Source organism: Sparus aurata, chromosome 9 (genome assembly GCF_900880675.1).
Source record: "Sparus aurata chromosome 9, fSpaAur1.1, whole genome shotgun sequence".
In the NCBI taxonomy this organism is placed as follows: domain Eukaryota; kingdom Metazoa; phylum Chordata; class Actinopteri; order Spariformes; family Sparidae; genus Sparus; species Sparus aurata.
The window spans coordinates 4,825,699-4,850,091 of NC_044195.1; the positions used below are offsets into that span (position 1 = coordinate 4,825,699).

Sequence of the window (24,393 nt, forward strand, 5' to 3'; positions counted from 1 at the left end):
CCCGGGGAAACCACTTTAACATTTAGGCTTAAGTTTGAATACTTGCAGAGTAAAAATCTATATTATATAGCAACTACTTTTTTTGTTGCATTTCTTTTTTTATTTAAGTAATTACCACAACAATCCATTTTATATATGACTTGCCAAACAGTTTTTACTTATTATATGGCCAACCCAATGGCTGAACAACTAAAGGCCAGTCTATGTACAGTTAATTACAGAGCTTAAATTTCTCTTTAAATCAGTTAGTTTTCTTGCACAGAAGGTCATGTACTTGATTCACAAGACAGGATCAATTACATTGAGGAATGCAAAATAAGTATCCACTCAATCAGATCAGATCTGCAACCAAATGTGTTTCAATTGGCCACAGCAAATGTGTTTTTTATTGCATTATGTATACTGTACACGGACTGTTTGAATGCATCAACAAGGGCCCTAATAAATGAAATAGTACATCATGTTTTTGAATTCCTTTTTTGTCCGCTGTATCTCAAATACAGTTGTATAAAACATAAATATCAAAGACATTTGGCTGCAGTTTGATTGTTCTGTCTTCGACAGTTTTAGTGCGACACATATCGTTTTCTCGGTGTGTGATTGATGATGTCTCAAACACTCTTGTTTTCACGGGAAGAACGTTAACGCATAGCAGATGGGGAGTTCGATTCAGTTTTGCGAATCGGTGAAAAATACCATAAGAGGGTGAGGTGTAAGGTTGTACAGCTTCTTCAACGCATCCAGTTAACTCTCAGGATAGGTCAAGCTCGATTCAAATAGTCATTTTACCCGTTGAAAAAGGTTAAACACAATGAAAAAGGTAGAGCTTATGTCCTTTTCCCAAATGCAATTAAAATGCATTTCGCCATTTTGTGGTCATTCGTTCGTTCGTTAAGCTTAGAAACCATGGATCCGACTTTAGTTATAACACGGGACTATACATTGCAGTAGTGGGTGAACCAAGGTAGGCAACTCGTGCTTCTTTTCAGTAACGATAACGTTACAAAGAAGTGTTCAAAACGGACGAATCGTTCGCGGCTCGCACATTTAACACAGCGGCTACCGTCAACGCTGCTGGAGTCCAACACTGAGGGGTGAGGAAAAATGATACTTGATACAGGCGAATTGTTATATTTGGAAAACACCACAAATGACCACATGTTGTTATCAGTACGGCATTTGAATCTACAATAGCATTATCATTAGCATAGTGGCTAGGTGCTAGCTAACGATAGTAAGGTGACATCACAGACCGAGCGGACTGCGGCCTGGTTTTGCTGCTAGCCGACTGATTGACAGCCTGTCAGATAGCAGTGTGGTTAATGTGGCTATGGATGGCTGTCGTGTAATGTCCTCCAGTGGTTTGACATAAACTTGTCTGTCGGCGTAATGTGCTACGTTTACCAGCTGGCTAGTTAACCGTGTGACTGTTTTGGCAGTGATTGCATAGAGCCCGAGTCGTGGTGATTCAACATCAGCATCCACAGTGTGTGACTTCTGTGTGGCCTGCTGCTGCGGCGGGTACCAGCCACACAAGCTGGAATATGGGCTAGCTATTTCCTTCCAAACGCCGAATGCCTGGTAGAGTTGCCTTTATTACGCTTTTGCTAACCTAAATAGGCGTATTTCATTATTTATACAATGGTCTGGGGGAATGCTCGATTCTGAGTGGCTGCAGGGTGTTAATTTAACATTCCACTCTGTTGTATTAAAGTTGTTAACGTCAAGTCAGTGATGAGAACTGCAAATTATGTTTTGATGCACAAGTTGCTTTGTTTAGCTCCCTCTGTTCACGTGAAGAGGGTATGTTGTCTGCAGTGGTCAGGCAGACCACCACAGATAAGACACTTAAAGGGTACGACCACCCTACAAGAGGGTTTTGGACAATCAAGTCAATACAGGACCAGCACTAAAGAGTTTGAATATTTTATTGGTTTTGGTGAGCGAGGTAACGTCACTTCAGTGACTATTGGTTGTGTAGTTTTACTAGTAATGTACTTTAAATGTCTTATACTCCAGCAGTCTAGCACTTACCTGCAGAACTCAAACTGGATCCTCAAACTGGATCCTGACTGGGATCATTGAAACGCAACCTGAAACACTATGAAGAGGGATCAATCATGAATGATCTGGTGCTTCTTGTTTTTTTTTTGTGCTTTTTTTGTATTGCAATTTAGTCTGTGTCTGTATTGTTCTGTCTGTGTTTTCTTGTGAGTTTATACTTTTGTGTTTTTGATGTTAAATTGTATGTGTCTTTTGTGCTCATCTATAGCATCGTCAATAGGCACTGACATTGGAAATGAGCTGTGGCATCAGTCAACGCTGCATATTTATATAAATAAATGAACAGTTTGAAGATACAAGATTTGCTACTTTTCTTTTGGTATCAACATAATTGATTGGAATTTGTCTAGGTGAGCTCACCCTAACACAGACAAGACAACAACAATAAATACAGAAATAACGATGAATGAACAAATCTGAGCCATAAGAGAAGAATCACATACGCTAACACCTGTAGGGAGGATAAGCAGTGACACCGATAGCCCAGAACCAAATAAAGTAGCTGAAGTGCATAATAAAAATATCTGCTACCTGCCCCATTATTTAAAACCTACAGAGTAGCCTTCAGTGCTGTCTTACGAGTGTTAAGGCAGCAGACCGTTACAGGGTATGTGCTTTTTCAGTGCTTTTTAGGACAAATTGAGATTTCTCTAGTGTAAAAAAATGACAAACTTCCTACAGGGTTCGTATGGGTGCTTGAAATCCTTGAAAGTGCTTGAATTTCAATGTTGTGTTTTCAAGGTCTGAAAAGTGCTTGGATTTTAGTTTAAGTGCTTGAAAGTGCTTGACATTATAACTCTGTGTCTTGGCAACATTGGGATCAGACTGGAAAATTTGCTTATTACAAGGAGAAATAAAATCAGTGTGTGTGTGTATCATCACACATGTAGCCTGGTAGCAATAGAGAAGGATGGCTGAGGAGAAGGTGAATTTGATGCAATTTGGACTGATGACACGTTCAATATTAATAAACTTTGATGAATAAGCGAACAGCTTATAAAAGTTTATGTCAAAAAAGAAAATTACAGGCTCAGGTCTCTCTTTGTCTTGGTGCAAGTGTACCTGAAGAACACCAAGTGGCTTCCCTTTTTTTGGATAAAACTTTGTGTTCTCCTTTAATTTCTAAAGTTTTTGCTATTATAAAACATAATTTTAGATGTTGACAGCGTAATACAATGTACATAATTGTGATAAAAAGTGAAAAAAATAATCACGAGTATATTCCTGTAGATATGTATTTTACCCCAGCGATAAGGTGCTGGAAAATTTTATAAATTACCCTTAAAAGTGCTTGAATTTGACCTTGAAAAATGTGTACGAACCCTGCTCCTATATGTAATTCATGGCACAATTCAAAAGGGATCCCTATCAATTAACTACCATACATAATTTTTTAAAATAAGGTCCATGGTGGTCAACCACAAGGGGCGTACAAGTCATATTTTACAGTCTAACAATAACTTTATAGTCAAAAATGACTGACTGAACTGAAACAGTGACATTTAACATAATTAATCACCCCAAACATTGTTTTCAGCACTGTTTTTATATCGACCGATATCAACAACACATGCTGATATACTGATATATGTGATAGACCAATATATTCCAAATGATATATAGCCCTGATATGCAAAACAAGTTTCCCCGACACTAATTTGCAGGGGCACAGTTGCTGCATCCTGGGCTTTGCACCACCAAAGACAGACTTGGCTTTGCAAGACTACTATCAGGATGTCATGACTTAGACATTGGAATAGAATGGAGTCCCTGTTTTCTTTGTTAATTTTATTGCATTATTATTTTACTTTAATAGTGCCATCAGTGCTTTTCCTACTGTGACAAGTCAAGACGTAAGCTGTGAACAAAGCTGGAATTTGGAAATGTGTAGTGTTTTTGCCCTAGAAGGGACAATCCTTGATCTGGACAGTTGCAGAGTATTTATTTGTCTAATTAGTTTGATTAAGCATTTGATCTATACTATGGAGAATATCCTGCTTCAATATTGGTCTCAATATGCAACCAGTCCTCCATTCCTGTCTGTTTGCCTGTCAGTTAAAAAAAAGTGCTGATCTCTCCTGATCAGGAAGTCACCTGTGCCTCATTAGAGACCTGTGTTTGGTCTCACAGTGAACTGTGAGTTTTTCTCATGTTCTCCTGGCTGTTTCTCTGTTACAGTCTCTGTTTATCTATCCCTCTGACCACCCAGACTCATGCTCAGAATTTGGCTCACATCAGCTCCCAACCAAACAAGATTAGACTACACAGTTTCTGCCTTTGACAGGTTGTTTTGCTGTCTCCCCTCTAAGATGTCCCCCGATAATCTCCCCCCAGAATCCTTTTTACTGCATCTGCTTAGCTCCATTACATTTTTGTTTATCATTCGTTTTATAAATCAGCTTAGGAGGATTTGTTAAGGCCCAAACTTAAGTTAAAGTTTTTTTTTCATGAAATAACTAATACCAATTACACATGGCATTAATGTGACCACATTAGTTGCATAGATGATGATTTAGGCCTATTAATTTTACTCTCATATACTGTACCTCTGAACGATACAGCTGTAAATTAAATAACTTATCTCTGAGATAGTCACAGCTATAATAGACATCATTGTGCCTTCTTCCCTGTGAGTGAATAAGGATGTACTGCATAGTTGAGGTCAAGCAGCAGTTGCTGGCTGTGTTGTTTTTGAACAGCCCACCAAAGCACCCATGAGAAGCCAGGAGGTCCTGGATCACCAGAGGAAGCCAGTGGCATGTCCTCTACCCCTCTGGTTCTCAGGATGTAGGATGGGCTGATCAATAGGACCGCCTGCCTGGATCTAGCTTCTTTGGACCATACCTCAAAGGAGAGGCTTGGATTTCTTGGGAAACTTTTCCTTCTTGTACACTGTAAATATTTTGCCTCCTTTACCCGCTCTCTCATGCTGCTTACCAAGTGTGTTTCCCCTACTCAGAGCCCACACCCCAGTTATTTTGCCTTGCTGTTTGATCTTTGATGCAGGCCTGACTGTTTGAAGAATATCAAAGAAGCATGACCCACTATAGCTTATCCTCACCAGCGGGACAAGTCTAGGCCTACTACTACCTAAAAGCTTGATTCATGTTATTTTCGCACAGGTTGGGAGAAAACATTGGTCTAGAAGTTTTGGCTTTAAAAAATCTCCCAAATTTGAACTATAATGTCTTCTGTGGTGAGATGTTTTTTCTGCACAGGCTCGAGTCCATTGCTAACTCTTAGCTCATTAGATTGCGGAATGCTGCAGGTGCAGCAGTTAGCTCATTGTTGTCATATCATGCTTCCTTTTTAATGTGGGTTGAGGGCAAGACTGCATTGAGCAGTTCTGTTTTCTTTTACTTGCTGAAGATTATTGATGGAACAAGAGAGTGAACCTCACACAGAATGTTCAGCTGTTGGACTAAAAGTGATGATGTAAATCTCTTGAGTTTCCTCATTTTATTAGTTGGACATAATTCTCTCCTAATTAACTACTTTGCAGTGCTACTCACTCTGTTATTTTCTGTGCTTCTTCTCCTCTTGGTACCTTTTGGTTTACAGGTGTGCGGCCGGTCAGCCAGCCACGTGCAGCCCTCTGTTGCCATGGACGCCTGTGCCCGTATTAGAGGAGTTCCCATAAGGTCCAGGGCTTCAGTCCGGAAAGAGGTCTGTGTACCGGGGCACTGCATTTTGTTCTGTAACAATCTGTAGTGTACTGTATCTTTGAAAGGGGATTTCAAGCAGCAATCTCCAGCGATTATTGCTGCCTGCCATTACATCTGACATAGCATTTTTAGATGGACATTTGCCCCTGATGTTACAAAGCGCTTTTACAAGACAAATTAAAGTCAGATGTAGAGTCCACATGTACACAGGTCTTTTTAAAACAATATTTTAAAACAAAAAACACTGTTTTTTTTTCTCCATTTCTCATGTTTAAGTAATGTTGAAGTACAACAGGTCTCATCTGTGTATGCTAGATGTTTACTCCAGTTTCTAAAGTAGTGAAATGTGTTTTCACATTAATTGGATAGGTGGGTAGGATCTTCAGTGGTTTTAGATGTCCATTTGAATATAATCTGATTACCTAGGATCTATATTGAAGTCATGTGTAAAAGCAGGAAGAACAATAAAAGAGGATGCACAAAATACTGCTACGAGCATGCAACAGTTGTGTACAAATACAAATACATTTCTGTTTGGTAACCATATACAAAAAAATGTATGTTTACAGACTGTGCGTGACAGTGGGGCTCAGTGTGTGAAGAGCCTCTTTAGGAATAAAAAGGAGCTTTGCTCTGTTGGCATAGAGCTGCAAGCCAGAGACTCGACAAGACTGACAGAGGTTAGTCACACAAACCACTTTGCAAACATATGCAAAGCTCGGCCAAACATGAGATTTATACAGACCATCAACTGTGCTCTTTCAGATTCATTTTGTGTGTCTGCCTGGTCAGTGTGAAGGGGAAGATGTCACCCAACAGGTAAGACTTCATAATTACAAATCTGAGTTGTGATGAAACACAGAAAGAATGTCCTGCTTATAGATTTTCACATGTCAAATACAAATTTGGAAATGTTTAACAAAAATCTTTTTCCATTGTGTTCTTGGTATCTTGCAATTTCAATTTGACCTACAAGCTAAGTTGCTTCTGTGTTTCATTCCCAAGGCTCTGTCATCTCTGCCAGGAGGGCTGTGTGAGCTCCTCAGGTCCCTCCATGTTCACAGCCTCAAGAATGACGAGGTTCTGCTGCTCAAAGACTCCCGAAGGCTGGCAGAGCACAAGGACGCTGGACCTCAGGTAGGTGACAGGCCTTTTATATTGAAGGAATGTGCTCAGTCAGCATGTTGAGTAAGTGAGAAGAAGGCAGGGAAGTTAGAATGAGGTACTATGTAGCAGTAGTTTTTTTCCTGTAGGAAAATCTCCTCTACCAAGAAGTTGTTTTCATATAAAAAGCACCGGTGGCTCAAGATAATTTCTTGAGATAAGACTTGTTTCCATTAAATTCTCTTAACTAATATTACTTTAGTTTACTGAAAAACTTTTAACATCGTTATTTATACTAAAAACATGCATATTTTAGGGATTGCTTACTCTTTTGGCAGTATCTGGAATCTCAAATTCAACCACTTTCTAGGTGTGGCATTTTTGTTGTTTTTGTACATTTGCTGAATAGTTTTCCCCACATTTATGGACTTGTCTGACCCTGCCAGTAAACGGGAACTCTTTCTCACACTTTTGAAAAAATGCAGATGGGATAGACTTCAAGATGTTGTTTCCTCAGCCCACAATTGCAGCCATTTCCTTCCTGGTCCTTTGTGCCATGTTTTGGTTCACACAGGCCCTGCAGTTCACTCTGTGGTTTTGTTGTCCATTTTAGACAGTTAGACCTCCCACTTATCTACAATACAGAGTGGACATGTCAGCAACAGATAATCTCGCCATCAATGTACAGACAAAACAATACACTTTCATCCCTCTTGCCCCCTGCTGTGAGATTTGATTGCCAAAATTTTCACAAGCCTCGATCTTTCACATTATCAGCTTGCGATTGTGATCAGTTTGATAGTTTATAGATACAATTTCGAAATGCCTGTTGGTTACAAATGCTGTAATTTCTCTTTTCCTACTTCCTTTTTTTCTCTTTCTCTCCTTATCTCTTACTCTGCTGTTTCCCTTTGCTTTCAGTGCTGGTTAAAAGCTGTGTGTGTGCTGAGGCATAATCCCAGCATGAGCATCTACACTCACGCCAGTGTAGGATCTTTGGTGGGTTTGCTGGGGTGCTACATGGCAGGTATTCGCCATGCGTTGGAGCTTCAGGCTCTTCAGAGGGGCACAGCTGAGCCCAGCCAGCCAGAAGAGGATGACACCAACCAGTCAGTCTCATCAATTGAGGATGACTTTGTCACAGCCCTTGAGCATCTGGAGGAAGATGACACAGGAGACAATCCTAGTAGGTTTCACCTCTAGTGCCTGATAGCATTTAGTAGACTGCTCTTTGGTCTCTTACTTAGAGTAGCAGGTGATCCCATCTACCTTTGAAATTAAATTGAAATTTTGAATTAACCTTAAACCCTCTATTTTTTATACCTTAACATTTTGTGGGAGGAATTAAAATTTTGTCATTGAACTTAACTGGCACTGAGAATTTTTTTTTGCATTTGGATGCACTTTTCCTTAAACCTTTGTCTGTAAGCAGCACAGTGGATGTACAGCTTTTGTTTTCACCCAGCGTCTTTTTGTGGATAGCATTTTATCATATTTATCTTTTATCCCATCTTTGTATTTACTGTATATAACCAGGTGTCCCCACTCTCCCCTTGTGCCTTTCCACAGCTGTATTGTCTTATAGCCATTTTAAAAAACATGATGTGGCATCACAGACAGTACCAGCCCACAAAAGAAGAAAGGAATTATCAGGCTCCCGCGTTATCATAGGCTCATCTTCAAAGAAGTATTCATCCAAAGAAAGGTCTGGCCCAGATGTATCTGTCACGGTGCAGAGGTCATCGGGCTTGGAATCCCAATGGACTTACTGCAGTCCCGGAGCTCGTCTTTCCTCGCCTTTGATTCATGTCAGTGAATCAGAAGAGTCAGACTGCTCCAGCCCCAGCCCAATCATTTTCCTGGATGAGGTGGGCTATCAAAAGAGCCTGCTGGCCAAACTGGATATCCCCCAGGTGCCAGGGGGGCCCAGAGAGCGAGTTGAAGACTCAGACTCTGAAGTCAGTGAATTCTTTGATAGTTTTGACCAGTTTGATGACCTGGAGGAGTTGAGCTCAGATAGCTGCACTCTCGCACTGCCTCTGGATGCTATTAGTGCACCAACCTCACAGAAAAGGGCTGCTGAGTCTAGCACCAGTGGGTCAGCATCCAAATATGTTTCTAGGGGCTGCTCCACCAAGGGTATGAATCCTCACCGCTTTGACCAGCCCACTCTCCCAGCTAATGTAAAAAAACCCACTCCTCTGAAACCAGGCTCACCCTACTCACTTCACTCTGAGGTGCCTGACTCCCCTCGACCAGTGCAGACCCCCTCTGAGGAGAATGGTGGTCCACTCTTTAGTCCTGTCAGCTCATCTGCCTTCAGCCCTCTGGTGGACTCTAGTGGAACTCTGGAATACTTTTGGAAGACAGATGAGGATGGACAGGACAGTTCAGAGCTACGTAAACCCCAGGATCTTTGCTCTCTGTATAAGACCTACTCAGACTTTGCCAGCAGTCTGTCCAAAGAAATTCTGGGATCTGTGTGTGGCTACCAATCTGCCGTCGACATAAGTGACAACAAGAATCTCAGTTGCGTCTGCCACAAGGAGTTCCAGAATCCTTCAGGCTACCTGATGAAGCTCTCAGAAATACAAGAGACTGTAACAGTGGCTAAGCTGCAGAAGAAATCTCAGTCTCTCAAGGATGGCATTCAGAGGTTTGCCACTGACTTGGTGGAAATGAGCTTGGGCAGCGCCTTGCGAGACCTCCAAAAAGGTGTATCCTCCTGTACCACTACCTTGTGTCACCTTGCTGCCAGGCTCACATCCTCTGTATTTCAAATGGCCTTTCATGAGATTGGCATGCGCCATGCCTATGTGTTAAAGGAAAGAGCAATCAATGGATTAGCTGGCTTTCTAGTTGGAGAGGCTGTGTCTGGGGCGTTGAAAGACTTCCTGACAGTGAAAAAGCAGATTTTCCACAGCACAGTAACACGTTTTGCTGCTGATCTGGCTGAAGAGCTGGTGTTTGAAGGCATTATGGAAGTGTGCCAGTTCTCCCACCCCTCAACCCCTCTCACCCCTAGTGATTGGTCCTTTGGCCACAGGCAAGAGGAAGAGCAGGAGGTGGTTTCCTCCTACGCTTCTGACCTGTCTGAATCTGTAATCCAGGAGGCCTTCATAGAGCTTTCTCAGGCGGATGTTGCCTTTACTAGTGAAGCGGCTATTAGTGTGTCTCTGGACAACATCTGTTATGTCAGTGCAGAGAACACTAGCACTCAGACGAGTAGTACTTTTGCCAACCAGCAGGTTTTGAGTTCTAGCTCAGCTGCAGCAGTCCCAGGTCTCTCAGGAGAGGATGCTACCTGCACAGTGAAGAAAGCCCTATTTACTGTTTCAGGCATGGCCAGCTGTATTCCTGTGCCCCAAGCGGGCCAAGCCATCTCCCACCTTGATGAGTCTGAGGAGACCTGTCAGGATCAGTCTAGCTTGGTAAATACCCCACAGGCCAGCCCTAAAAGAGTAACCATATCGTCCTGTGACACCACCACATCTACCCAAACTCACCTTTACAGTCATGGAACTCAGACAGCTTCATCTGGAGGAGACCCTTCCCAAGGAAAGTCCCCATTCCAGAACTTCTCTGGCAACATGGTGGATATGATAGTAACTGAGGCTTGTGAGCTAATAACTGCTTCTAAGATGAAGAAGAGTTTTGGTGACTGTGCTGATTTCCTCACAAAGACAATTGGAAGCAGAGGGAGCTCTTCTTCAAAGCAGGATACGGCTAATTTTGAGGCTTCATATGTGGATTCCCCAACAAAGCAAGGACCTGTCAGGGAGAATTTGAGATATGATCGTAAAGAGTCTGAATATATAATGAAGGAAAGCACTGTTGAGCAAGCAACAGACTATAGCATTCCTCACATTTCGTTTCAAACTCAGGGGAGAGCCAGCTGTGAGTTGGACCCCAGGACCAGATGTATGGCTGAAACTCATTCTGTAATGATGGATACCCTTGGTGTGCCTGGTACCGAGATGGGTGTTCAAAGAGGGACATCTGTTCCGGGGGATGACTCGGTTCCAAGCTCTGGTCAAAAATCTGGTGGGACTCCTGGCACTCCTCCCTCTACCCCTCAGCAGCCCAGTGAGGTGTCCCAGGAAAAACAGATAAAGCAGTTCTCTAAGAAGCTGAAAAGCAAGCTTGCCAAGGAATTCTCCCCTGCTACTCCCCCACCCACCCCTCACTATCAGCCTGAGCCTGGCCCAGGCCCAAAAGACATCACCCCTGAGGCAGACAAAGCTGAGTTTATGCTCAAATTGATGAGGTCTCTCTCTGAGGAGGCAGATGGCAATGAGGAGGAAGAGGAAGAATTAGCAGAAGAGGATTGTGTAGGCAGCACTAATAGATGTTTAGAGAAAGGAGTTGGCCGGCATGAACTGAGCCAGATGTCTGCACGCAAAATGTCCAACAAGGAAGCTCTCCACTATGCTGAGAGGCTGGCATGTCATATTGTCTCCATGGCAACAGAAATGGACACTCTGGGAGTGGCAGAGGAGGAGGGAGAGATGAGTAAAGGCAGTGAGAGAAGGAGAGACAGTGTTGCTCAGTTCTCAGAGCAGACCCTGAACACCTTGTGGGTGTATGCTGGGGAGGTGGCAGGAGAGGTCATCAATGATGTGAAGAGGATGGTGAGCTCTGCACAGCAGTGTCCATATCACAGAGCTCTAAGGAGAAGAAGTTTTGACAGATCTAGCTCTGAATGTCTGCATCACCACCATCAACACCAGTCTCAATCCAGTATAGACCAGGACAGAAACTGGAGGGTAGGGAGGTTGGCTGAGCAATGGTCTAATGACCTGATAGCCTCGGTATTCCAGTCTCCTACATCCACTTCAAGCACTATTTCCAGTTCTAGCTCTGGCCTATCTTCGGAGTATCCCAGCTGTGAGAGTGTGACAGATGAATATGCTGGTTACCTCATCAGGGTATTGAAAAAGGAGGGAGGCAGTAGGGAGTTGGTCTTAGACCAGTATGCCAGCCGTTTGGCCTACCGCTCCATAAAACTAGGCCTGGCTCATGCCAGTCGCAAGATCAAGCAGAGATCATCTGGCACACGTCTTCACTCCTCCAAGTCACTGCCGGATGAATGGAAAATTTGTGGTAGTGACACATTTTCATCCAAGGACAGAGTAGATTCAGTGGTTCGTCCGTCAGGTGAAGATGCTGAGTGTTATTGTCGGGAATCTGAAGACAACAGTCAGAGGGAGTACATGGATATGGTAAACTTTGCAGAGTCTTTAGCTTACAATATCACCTGCGATGTCACACGCAAACTGCATCTTTCCTCTGTACGGCTGCCTAAGTCTCTCACGGACTCCTGTCTTTATAAGAAATCCAAACTTGAAGACATGACAGAAAATCTCATCAGGAACTCTTTCTCCTGTCCCCTGTTGTCCAAGGAGGGAAATGGCAAGCATTACCACAGTACAGGAAGCCTGTATGATGGAGGCTACAGGAGTAGGGTGATGCAGGTCATCGAGCATTATGCCAGGAAAATAGTTGATGACACTCTGAAGATGAGCCTGGCTTCAGTTGGACATTCATCCCGTGAGCACCAGAGGGCCCAAGGCCATGACAGACACTCTCACACCCAGAGATTGTCTGAGGTGCCAGTGCCATCACTGGGCCAAGCCCTGGGAGAGAGGACATGCCGTTATTGTCAGATCCAGGAGTGTTCGTACTGCACCAGACTTGGCAGGCACCACCACCATCCAGTATTACAGAGGAGGAAAAGGGGGCCGGAATGTCAGGCAAGGGCTGAGCGTCTCTCTAGCCTGGAGATTCCAAAGATCCACATTGACCTGGACCACAGGGCAGCGCTTGCTGAGGAGATGGTAACCATGGCAATGGAGACAGCTAAACGTGAGCTGAGCAACACCAGTCTAAATGCAGATAGTGGCATTGGCCATGATGGGACCAGCTATGCTGAGAGCCTAACTGCTGAGATTATGACATCAGCCCTGTCCAACATCTGCCAGGCTACCAACATCAGGTACACACACTAAGATTCCTCGTAGTTCCTTTTCCGTATCCTCACTGCCATGTCCATATTTTCATGTTATGGCTAAGGCCACACATATAGTGTGACCGGGCCTAACCTCCAATTCAGTGCCTGTCTAAGATCAGTAAAATTAAATTTAAAACCGACAACGCCACCTAGGATTTATACAGAGCCTAGGACTCTAAAAACACACAGGTTCTTTTAAATCGGGGGGGAGCAGAGTTAACAGACCATCAGGAGGGTAATATTCGTTTAAAACTATTTATAACAATAAAAAGATGGTACCATTTAAAAGGCTAAAACTTCACTGTTGAAGAAAAATCACTGTTGTGGTGATGCCAGATCAGTCCATAATTGTCCATAACATACGGCGTCCCTGGTGTCACGGCCCCGCTGCCCTCAGCGTCCCCGACGCTACCGTTCTCGGTGTCCGCTGTCCTGGCATTGACGTCCTCGGTGTCGTGGCGCCCGCCCCGGCGTCCCTGGTGTTAACCGTTCTCGGCGTCCGCCGTCCTGGCGTTGACGTCCTCGGTATCCTGGCGCCCACCATCTCAGCGTCCACCGTTCCCGATGTCCGCTGTCCTGGCACTGACGTCCTCGGGATCACAGCGCCCGGCGCCCGCCGTCCTGGCGTCCTCTTCCCTCCTATCCGACCCGTCCTTGTCACAATCCATCACTCGAAATAAAAAGGTTACCTGTGCTCGCCATCACCTGTGGCTCGTTGCACTAATTAGTCTGCTGGTGAGTCTGTGTATAGTTCAGGGTCAGTGCGTAAAAAGGAACAACATGCAAATCAACTGTAAAAAGAAAACACGACATGCGATAAAAACATCACAATCAAAATGAAGTGATAAAACAAGCAATCCACAAAAACTGACCCTGTCACATCCCCCCACTGCTAATCGTTAGCAGTCTCTGCAATGGTTCGTACAGTCTAGTGCCCTGGTGGCACTCTCCGATTGATGACCCGATCAAAAATGCCTGGAAACACAGGCACCATCACCAGTTTTTTAAAACGTAACTAAAACAATAAAAACCCCCCAGATAAAAACGGTTTCAACAAAAGTCTATGGTCATAACTCTGCTCGGATACCCGATCCTGTTTGTGATGCCAAATGTGACCAGGCCCAACCTCCAATTCAGGGCCTGTCTAACATCAGTAAAATTAAATTTAAAACCGACAACGCCACCTAGGATTTATACAGAGCCTAGGACTCTAAAAACACACAGGTTCTTTTAAATCGGGGGGAGCAGAGTTAACAGACCATCAGGAGGGTAATATTCGTTTAAAATGATTTATTACAATAAAAAGATGGTACCATTTAAAATGCTAAAACTTAAAAGAAAAATCACTGTTGTGGTGATGCCAAATCAGTCCATAATTGTCCATAACATACGGCGTGCCTGGGGTTACAGCCCCGCTGCCTTGGGCGTCCCCGGCGCTACCGTTCTCGGCGTCCGCTGTCCTGGCATTGACGCCTTCGGTGTCATGGCGCCCGCCCCGGCGTCCCTGGCGCTAACCGTTCTCGGCGTCCGCCGTCCTGGCGTTGACGTCTTCGGTGTCAATCCACAAAAACTGACGCTGTCACAATGGCATTTAGTCAGCATTATTTATTTGGTTTCAAAAACTGCTTTCATCTCACATTACTTCTTACTTGACTTTACCAATTTAATAGGAATTTGTAGATTTTTGCATGCATTTTGAAGCCTTTTCCTTTTTCATCTCTCTGTGGGTTTAGCTTTCAAGGAAGGGAAGCCACAGAGTCCTCTGTGTCCCAACAACTGAGTGTAGGGGATGACAGTCTGGGCAGCTGGTCTAACTTGAGCTTTGAGGATGAGCACCCAGACGACAACAGCAGCTTTCTCCACCTCAGTGACAGGTATACAACCACCATTTCTCGCACATAGCATACCAAATATCCAGTTACCTGTACATTGCTACAATTTGTGTTATAGTGTTATAGTGTTTTACGATATTGATAAATGTTAATGTAATGCTGTAATACATGTATTATTATAGTTCTGGTTTTACCATTGCTGTAATGTAACAGCACTGAATTTAAGCTGTTCTGTCATTTAATGCACATCATTATACTAAAATGTTAAAAGCATGTAATTTTTTATTCATGAGATCACTGTTGGCTGTTTTTACTTTGGCTCCTTTAACATACACACAATTAGATTAAGGGAATTTAGCTTTTAGCTGTCTCAGTCTTATCCTATAGCACTTTCAAACCAACTACAATGTGATAAGACACAGTACTAAGGAGTACAGATTTCTCTAAAGATAAGGGCCCGTATTCACAAAGAATGTTAAGGCTAAAAGTAGCTCCTAACAGGCCAATTTAGGAGCAACTCGTAAAAATAATGGGCGTGTCAGTCGTAACTTTAGGACTCCTAATTTTTGAAAATAAGAGTTATTCACAAAACATTTTAAGCCTAAAAGTAGCACCTAACAGGCCAATTTAGGAGCAACTCCTAAAAATAATTGGCGTGTCAGTCGTAACTTTAGGACTCCTAATTTTTGAAAATAAGAGTTATTCACAAAACATTTTAAGCCTAAAAGTAGCACCTAAGTCTGGGAGACCTTAGTAGTCCAGAGGACTCCTAACTCGCTAAGACCTGGTCACAGCTGAATGTTTTGGAGACGCTAAATGACAGGGAATTATTAAAACGATGTCGGATGGACCGCGAAGGGACTGAAGTTGTTGAGTGACAGGTTGACGTTCCCAATCAACTGAAACAATCCAATAACGCCAGAGTTCAAATGTTTGGCAACACTCTGGTGTTTGGCTACGGGGAAAATGCAGCTCTTCGCGCGGGACTAGTATTACCTGGGGACCTCAAGTGATTTAGAAATTACCCTACCACGTCTGTGTTTCGTGCGGCGCATTCGCACAGGACAAGCGAAGTCTGTGTTTTAACTCGAATTTACTATGGAATTAGATTTGTGCCAAAAGAAACAAACAAAACTTCTTAAATGTCAAACAAAAACAGGAATTTGAGAGATTTCCTGCGGGTGGGCAGTCAAAATCTAACTAGCCAATGGGGATGCTCTGCTGAAAAGGCCCGCCTACCTGAGAGGTTTGGGCCAAAACTGCAAACAAAAAGTCAGGGAGCGCAAATGAGACAGAGCTGCAGAGAGACCGCAAAGCGGAGAGTCAGCGCAAAAGTCTGAGCGGAGAGAGACCAGCAGAGGGAACCGTAAACAAAATAATGCATTATTAGAAGAGTAAAAGACCAATATTTCCACTATTTGACAAATTATTTCATTGCAAGTTCTAAGTTTTATTTTTGAAATGAGTTTTATGTTCTCTGAAATTCCTGTTTTTGTTTGACATTTAAGAAGTTTTGTTTGTTTCGTTTGGCACAAATCTAATTCCATAATTTACTGACTTTATCCCCCGGGTCAATCGCACCGGAGCCCTTGCTGGAGCAGCACAATGGTTAGATATGGATATTTTTAATATAATAACTGGTGAGCCTGTTGAAAGATGGAAAAATGTTCCTTACCACATGCTGCCATGCATGTAATCCATCTAATCATCTTTCGAGATTTCACTCTTCTGATGAGCCTCCTGAATTTGCACCCAAAATGCTGTCAAAACGTTCATTTATAATTCCCAACGCAGCCTCCATAATTCTCGACAGGGAAAAAGGCATAAAAAGGCGTGGAAAACACAAAAAACCTTAAGAAGAACAAAAAACGACCCCAAATCACAGAGATGCCGATTCGCACGGGACTAATATTATCACATGAACTCTGTGTTTGGCAAAATATGGTAGGTAATTTGTGGTAGAATTTTTACTTTACAAATTTCGGACACGGCAGATTCACACGGGATTAAGATCACAGACGACCTCCGCAATTATTACAAATTACTGGAGGTCCCCACGTTATACTAGTCCCGTGTGAATAGGGCTTTTGTCAATCAGAAAAAGTTGCATTCCATCAATACACAAATTGTCTTTGACGCACGTTACAATATACTGGACATTGTTGCGAAGTGGCTCGGATCAACACACGATTCCTGAATTTTAATAGAGAGTGGTTTGACGCAGCTTTTCGAGCAATTCACGTTTTTCATCGCAATCTTCTAATTTGTATTATTTTATTATTATTATTTTTTTGGGGGGGGGGGGAATTCTCCTCATAAATACATTTCTTTATCCAGTATCTATTCATAGGCTTTGTCATGGGCTTGTAGGCAACTTCCTTATTTTCACTTCATGCATTGCGTAGCCTAAATGACTTTTCAATGGGCTGCCCTGTCACTCAACAACCAATCACCGTTGTCACCGCTTCTAAGTGCGTCCTTATAAAATGACATCATCCATAGCAACAGAGAGTTACTTCTAGTTTAGGAGTTCAATATTTTCATAACTAAAAGTAGGTCTCAGCGGCTTTGTGAATTACTTATAAGAAACGACTCCTACATAAAAACTTTTAGTCCGATTTAGGAGTACTCCTAATGTTAAGATAAAATTCTTTCTACCAGAGGTAGGAGTTTTTGAAACCCCTGCTGTGAACCAGGTAAGTTTTTCCTCCCACCCAGAGAGTATGTAGCAATATTTTATTGTGATATGATGACATCTGCTGTTGCAGTCATCACACAGGATCCAGGTTTGATAGCAACAACAGGTGGCACATGTGACTGTCTTAGCCACATTACCCCCTGTCTTTAATTCAGATGTGAACAAACTAATCATGGTTTCTGTGAAATATTTGTTTGCATGGTTGTACCATTAATATTTTTGAAGGTAACATATAGGGTACTGGGTTAGGGTGTGCATCTGTCCTTTTATAAGAATCCGATATGCCTCTAGATACAGGGGCGCCGATATGTTTCAGGGATGAGACATTTTTACAAATACAAATCAGTACTATAAGTACTATAAACAGTATTAAAAATTCTGTGCAATTCAATGTGATATGATGCAGTCTTACAGTTCGTAACATTTGTTTCATGCACTCATTCATTTTCCATTTTAAATTAATAAGATTTATTTCTGTAAAAGAGACGGATCTTGTGGTTCCCTGTTGTTTTATCAAGTATGTCTGATATACTTCATGAAAGAACACATTTTTGTTACTTTATGGCATGGGAAAAACTGGTAGACAAATGTCATTTAGAAACCGCACTGAGGGCAGCAATGAGAATAATGATTGGTTGCATTGTCGCTAATGTCCACATCAGTATCGTAACAACCACACTTTATTCAAGTTTTCCTTCTTTTTTGATTAAAAAAATCATCCAAATGTCTTTCAAACTTTATGGCTTAATGGTGCACTATGAACTGTGTCAGTGTTATCAAACATATTCCTAGTAGTCTTTCTGTGTCCTTCGCAAGCATGGATCCAATAGAAAGAAACTTTTGTAAAAGTAATGCAAGAGTCTCACTCTGAACTTGCACAGCGATGTACTCACATCTCTTATGTAAAAAAAATATTTTGGATTCATATCAGTGAAAGGGAATATCAAAATTATGATGTGAACACTGCTTACAGGTGTGGTATACTTACAAAGTGGCACATGTAAGGATCGGAACAGTGCTGTCATTGTTTTTTTTATATACTATTTTAATCCCAAATTGGGAAATTCTTTTTTCCACTCACATTACACACAGGTGCGCACACACAAACACACATGCAGTGTAGAGGAGATGAGCGAAGGGGCAGCCACACATGCCCCGGTTGCTCAAGGGCACCTCGGGAATGCCCAGGATGTGAACCCCCACTCTCCAACTACCAGTCCACATCATTCTTTTCTGCTCCAGGTGGGACTTGAACCGGCGACCTTCAATTCCCCAAGCCAAGTCCCTACGGACTGAGCTATTGCTGCCCCATTTGATATTTCATTGGTAGAAAGAAAAATGTATTTCAGTGTAGTCATGGTCTCAGGACCTAAACAAGCAGGTTGTCACTTTGGTCATGCTGTATATTGTACAATATGTATGTGCATTATATGTGATCTCTAACAGATATGTTGTTAAGGGGGCAATTTCTAAGATGAATTTTGATTTAAAAATTAAAAAAGTAAACTAGTCAGAGTCCTGATCTGAACCCCTGTAAATCTCGTATATTGTTTCCCCCGTTTTCAAACTCGCATATGTCGGTCTCAGAGGACGTGTTCAGTCCCAGTCTGATGAGAGCTTCTTTCACTGAGCGGCACAGTCTGTTTGAGCTGAGCCCCTTTGCACACGGTGACTCCCCCTGTGATCCAAGGCTGTCAAATTGTACCTTTTTTGAGATTTTTTGTAGTTGTCCATGCAGCGAAGTTCTGCCACCAATTAGTAGCGAAACAATATTTGCTTTATTCCCTTGGATGGGCATCGCTACTATTTTAAAAGAGAGAGAGAGTGGGACCAAGTGAGTGAGTATGAGTATCAGTCACTTAAGTGACATGGTCCCATACACCTCTCAAGTCTCTAGGAGTTATGCTGTTGACATTCCTGGCAAAAGTTTTTATCTCTATGGAAGCAAAACTGACAACATTCATGATTCTTTCCCAAGACACTGAAAGAACACAGTGTGTTCGCAGCTAGTTATTTTGGCCATCAGGGCCAAGTTAATGTATCATAATATTTTCTAAAGGTGTGTCTGAGTGCTCTCTTCACTTCAGGCAGTGTTTCTACAGGAACTAAAGTCCACCATGTGTAATTCATTAGACTCTCTTCAAAAGCCTGCTTCAAACATTTCCGCTCAGCAGATGAAATAACGGAAGGAAAAATTCACCTTCAAGGGCTGATTGAGATACTGAGTGTGATAATTGACTAAATGAAAAAGCTCTCACCATGTGTCATTCACTGAAACCACAGGGAGAAAGCTGTATCTGAGGTAATGCAGATTAAAGGAGGTATTTTTAGATATCAGAAATGTTCCTCCCTTCAGCTTCACTGAGAGTGCTGCACGCCACAGTATGCAGGTTCCAGCCAGCAGGCTAATCATTGACTAATTACAGAGCGTGTATATTGTTGTGCTTCTGTTGCCAGCTGGTTGTCCTGGAGGAACCCACAAGATTAACAGGATAATATGAGGACAGGAATGTAATGATCTCACATTTTAGGCCTTTAACAACAAATCAGCATTACAGATGATTCAGTTGGATATGTGGTGGAAAAATCTATCATTTGGAGATTCCTCCTCTGCTTTGAACCTCACCTGACATTTAAAGGATTATTCCAAATACCAGTAATGGTCATCACCCTTGAGTATTGTTTTTTTTAAAGCTACATGATAGACATGGTCATTATAGCATATGGGATGAAACTGCTTATTATATTCTGATCTTTGTTGCACTCTTATGTGATTATGTCTCTCTCAAAATGGGCTCAGACCAAAGGAGTTTCAGGCCAGTTTAATACTGACACGCCCCTCCCTATGATCAAAGGAGAAATCTGGTCTGGGACCTTGCTCGCTACCGATGTTCAGAGCAGATTATCTCCTCGCACACTTCTTACATCAGTTTTTTCAATCGGAACCACAATAGCCAACGAGAACGTGGCGTCCTGGAGCAACAGACGGTGTTGCCAAGCAATGGTAAACAACCACAGCACTTGAGGCTAACGTTCTATTGAAACATAAAAAACGATCCACCTCAATTTCTCGCTGAAGATAGACAGCCCATGTTGACTGCGTCTTCCCAACCAATTTTTCATTGACTCAATTCTTCAGCTTTAGTTATTAAATATTAAAGTTAATGCAGCAAGTTACACCATATTTTAAAACTGCCTCCCTATGATGTTTCAAGTGAGAGGGATCACATGAGGTTGTGCATCACTCTTCTGGCACGATAATCTTAATAATATTGGGTAGTGTGTGATGTGCAATTATTTTTCAAATTTGTAGCATGCGTGTATGTTTGAGATTAGAGAAAAGAACATCTGTGATGATTCTCCTTATTTGCATGATTCATCCTGATTTTAAAACTTCTGTATTCTGAGCCCGAACTTATCAGATAGGGCTGATTTTATAGCAGTGCGTTACCTGCTTTCTTTCTTCAGCAGCAATGGGAACAGCAGTAGCTGGAGCAGTCTGGGCCTGGAGGGGGAGGCATGTGAGGAGCACCTGTCATTCTCTCCCTCTGACAGGTCAGTCAGCAACTGGTTGGCATGGCTAACCTTCAAAAATATCAGGAATACCTGGGGGTTCACATACAATAGATACAAAGATATAATTAAGTCATAGAATTTACTCTGAAACTGAAATCAAGCAAAGTAGGATGTAACAGAAGTGTAGAAAATCTCAGCACAAAATTGGAACCAGGCAATTGCTTCATCATATGAAAATGATTTAAAACAGTGGAGAGTGGTATTTTTGATCTATAGTCTGTCTCATACCACCCCCCTTGCATGACCACACTAAAGTTCTCAGTGCTCCAAGAATAAATGGGCTTGACATGGCAGATGCTGTTGGTGCTAATGTCAGCATGCAATGTTCTGTTGGTTCTGCATTACTTGCATGTAGTCTCGTTGCTTAAGAAGCTAAGTTGTAGTGTTATTATATTTTGGGGGCCTTTGCATTAATTGAAACGGTTCCAACACACTAATAGATTCACATATTTGTCTTACAATTCTTTCTATCATGGGCACCAATCCCTAAAAAAACATATACTGCAGCTTTGACAAGTTTAATCCATACTGCTAGTCATTTATACACACTATTGTTTTCTCAGGTGTGTGAATGTGTTTTGCTTCCATCCATGCTGCTGCTTGTTTCAGCTTATGCCAGTGCAGTACAGTCAATCGACATGTTAATCAACGTGCACTTGTAGGACACCCCTGTATCATTTGAGTTTGAGAGCCACTGAACAGCAGTGTTTTTAAATGCAAAAAGATGTAAGTTAGCAACTTTCATGTTGTCTAGGTCCAAGTCCATTTTTTCAGATCTGTTTGGCAGCTGAATACCATTTCTCAAATGTCAGAGTTTCCCACAGACAACTGAGTGCACCAACAAGACAGTTAGTGCCTTGAAAAAGTTTACTACTGACAACATATTCACTTAAATAACCCTCTCAAGAAAGTTTATGCATGGTAATGTTGATACTGGTCTTAAACCAACTGAAACTAATGGCTTCCCAGAGCATAGCAAATCTGCTGTAGCTTTGTCCATCTGAATACCATTAGGGCCCTTTTTGTTTCAACCCACTACTGTCAACAGATACAGTGTGATTGTACAAATGAAAATTGTCTTCATGAAAGGATAATCCACATATACAAAACACATGTGAAGTCTGCTGAAATCTACTGATAAAAAAGAGGACTAGACTGGCAGTCTGCTGTAACCTGGTGTCACTCTACAATAAGTACAACACAGTAGGGGGCAATGGGAAAAAGTATGCAAAATGAATACTTAATTAATTCTATTTCTGCCTGGTTATGCTATCCATTAACAGTTTGCTAGCTGATCTTTCAGACAATCATATCACAATACACATTAATATAAAATACAGTACACTTATAGAGGATTTCTATGCATATCACCCAATCTGCCATCACAAGGTAAAATCACTTGGCACTGATGAGCATGTCATTATGTTGAAAATGGGTTAGCTTGACTGAGCTCCAGTATTTAATTAGATATCACTTGCCTTTATTAAACTTTGATTTAAAGAAAAGAAAAAAGTTGTGTTACCAAATGTTTCTTGTTGCCAACTACAGCAAATAAACTGCTGGGTTGGTACTTTTCAAGCACTGTTATTGATGGTCATAGGTGATAAAACTTAAATCGCTCAAATATTGTCCTTAAATGCATACTTTATTGTTGGTACTGCCCCGTCTCTCGTAGTTTGCTGCTTCATGTTCCTAGTCATAAAGACAGTGAATGTGAAATCACCTTAGATGTCCTCCTCCTGCTATGAAAATGATATCCTTACATCATATTGAACAGAGTCTGAGTGTCTGTAGCCGTGGGCTGTGTCAACAACACTGTGATTAACAATCTTATAAAGTGCAGAAATGACTGTTTACCTGTTGGCACGTCACACAGCAAATATTTGCACAATTGACAAAATGGATATTGAGCAGATTTTCAGAATGGAAAAATCAACTTTCACACCGATCAAAGTGTACTCTTAGTCACTTCATCTTAACTGGCAAAAGATATTGAATCAGAAAAGTAAATTTACTGGAATATAGAGAAAAACGCTGCCTGACTGGAAATATGCAGCACATTTCCCTCAATGTATGATGTCTTTTGATCAGTAGTACTTCTGATATCCTGCTATGCTTACACAAAAAGCTGTTAGCTTAAGCATGCTTTTTGTGATCCGATCTCCTTGCATGTAGCCACATCTCCCCAGCCGTCTCTCCCTTTTTATTAACCTGTGTGGTATTTCTCATCCAACAGTGACAACACAGAGGACCATGAGACTGAGGTCAAAGAGGAATCCAGTGGTAAGAACTTTTGTTGCCTGTAACTTCACCTTTTGAGTAGGCTGGAGTAAATAGTAATGCACTAACAGCTATTGTGAACACGACCTCCTACAAATGCAGATTTTGGAAAAAAAAAAAAACTCAATCCAAGTTTAACATGGCACACATTTTGACAAACGAGGGATATGGAGATAGGACAGGCTCCTAATTTAAAGGTCGTGCTCTGTCCACTCCTTTAGATTCAGAACAGTTGGTTTTGATTCATACTGGATGTCTATGTCTGTCTGCCTGTCTGAGTGTGTAGCCGGGGATTTTACCACCCCCATATTCAGTCACACTAATGCTCATTCATCCACTTCCTCCACAGACATTGTGTGTGTGTGTGTGTGTGTGTGTGTGTGTGTGTGTGTGTGTGTGTGTGTAATCAGAGCAGCCCCCACGTAGGGTGCTAGTTCTGCTGAGGGAGCGTGGGAACCTTGCACTGATCGGTGCTGGGGGAGCAGAGGACTGTTAGATATATCACTTGGTACATCTGTCTGTTTTTTGAAATGGCCCAGTGGAAAAAAACAAAAAACAAAACAGGAAAATGGGCAGTACAGAAATATGCAAGTCTGATTAATCTTGAATGAACCACTTTTTCCTGTGCTTCAGGGACTCTCTGTATGGACAGGACTCAGGTGCAGGCTCTCAGGTCTGCACTGGTTATAGTAAACTCTGATGTCAGGGAGCTTGGACGTGGCCCTCCACACGTGACCCTGGATCCTCAGCTCAGGAGCATGTTGCAGTGGGTGGCAGCCTCCATGGCAGACATCCCTCAGATACAGCTGAGTCTTGATAGAGAGCTCCAGCAGGTGATTGCCCTCAGTCCATTCTGAACATGTTCATTACCTTCCATCTCAAACAGCAAACAGGCTCCCACTTTGGTATTTACTAGTAAACATGAAGACTTTCCTTAAGCTAGTCAGATTGCTTCCATGAAAGAAGCCATTCTTTCCATCATTGTTGTTGATGTTGGTTTTATGGTTAGTTGTCTTGTATAGTTGTATCCTGGTTTCTGCTACATTAAGCTTTGCTGTGGAGAGAAAAGGCTGGAAACCACCAGCTAATATAATGATTAAGTAAAACAGGTTGCATAATATATTACAGTGCAGTTGTTCTTAACTTGTTAGGTAATGTTTAATA

General features: G+C 42.1%; 1 protein-coding gene across 5 annotated transcripts in view; it reads left to right on the plus strand.

Moving 5' to 3' along the window:
• Window positions 1–636: 636 nt before the first annotated feature.
• akap11 (A kinase (PRKA) anchor protein 11) overlaps window positions 637–24,393 on the plus strand; it is a 29,345-nt gene continuing 5,588 nt past the window's right edge. The window contains exons 1-13 of one of the 5 annotated variants that reach the window (XM_030427499.1): window positions 3,339–4,200; window positions 4,764–4,958; window positions 5,434–5,499; window positions 5,626–5,730; window positions 6,299–6,409; window positions 6,495–6,548; window positions 6,735–6,866; window positions 7,755–8,019; window positions 8,403–12,828; window positions 14,577–14,717; window positions 20,842–20,928; window positions 23,186–23,232; window positions 23,863–24,062. In XM_030427499.1, coding sequence (XP_030283359.1) covers window positions 5,470–5,499; window positions 5,626–5,730; window positions 6,299–6,409; window positions 6,495–6,548; window positions 6,735–6,866; window positions 7,755–8,019; window positions 8,403–12,828; window positions 14,577–14,717; window positions 20,842–20,928; window positions 23,186–23,232; window positions 23,863–24,062 — 5,598 coding nt within the window. In that variant the 5' untranslated portion in view covers window positions 3,339–4,200; window positions 4,764–4,958; window positions 5,434–5,469. Of the gene's footprint in view, window positions 1,582–3,338; window positions 4,959–5,433; window positions 5,500–5,625; window positions 5,731–6,298; window positions 6,410–6,494; window positions 6,549–6,734; window positions 6,867–7,754; window positions 8,020–8,402; window positions 12,829–14,576; window positions 14,718–20,841; window positions 20,929–23,185; window positions 23,233–23,862; window positions 24,063–24,393 lie in introns of those variants that run through there. The other 4 variants (XM_030427500.1, XM_030427501.1, XM_030427502.1 and 1 more) reach the window with 4 other exon arrangements.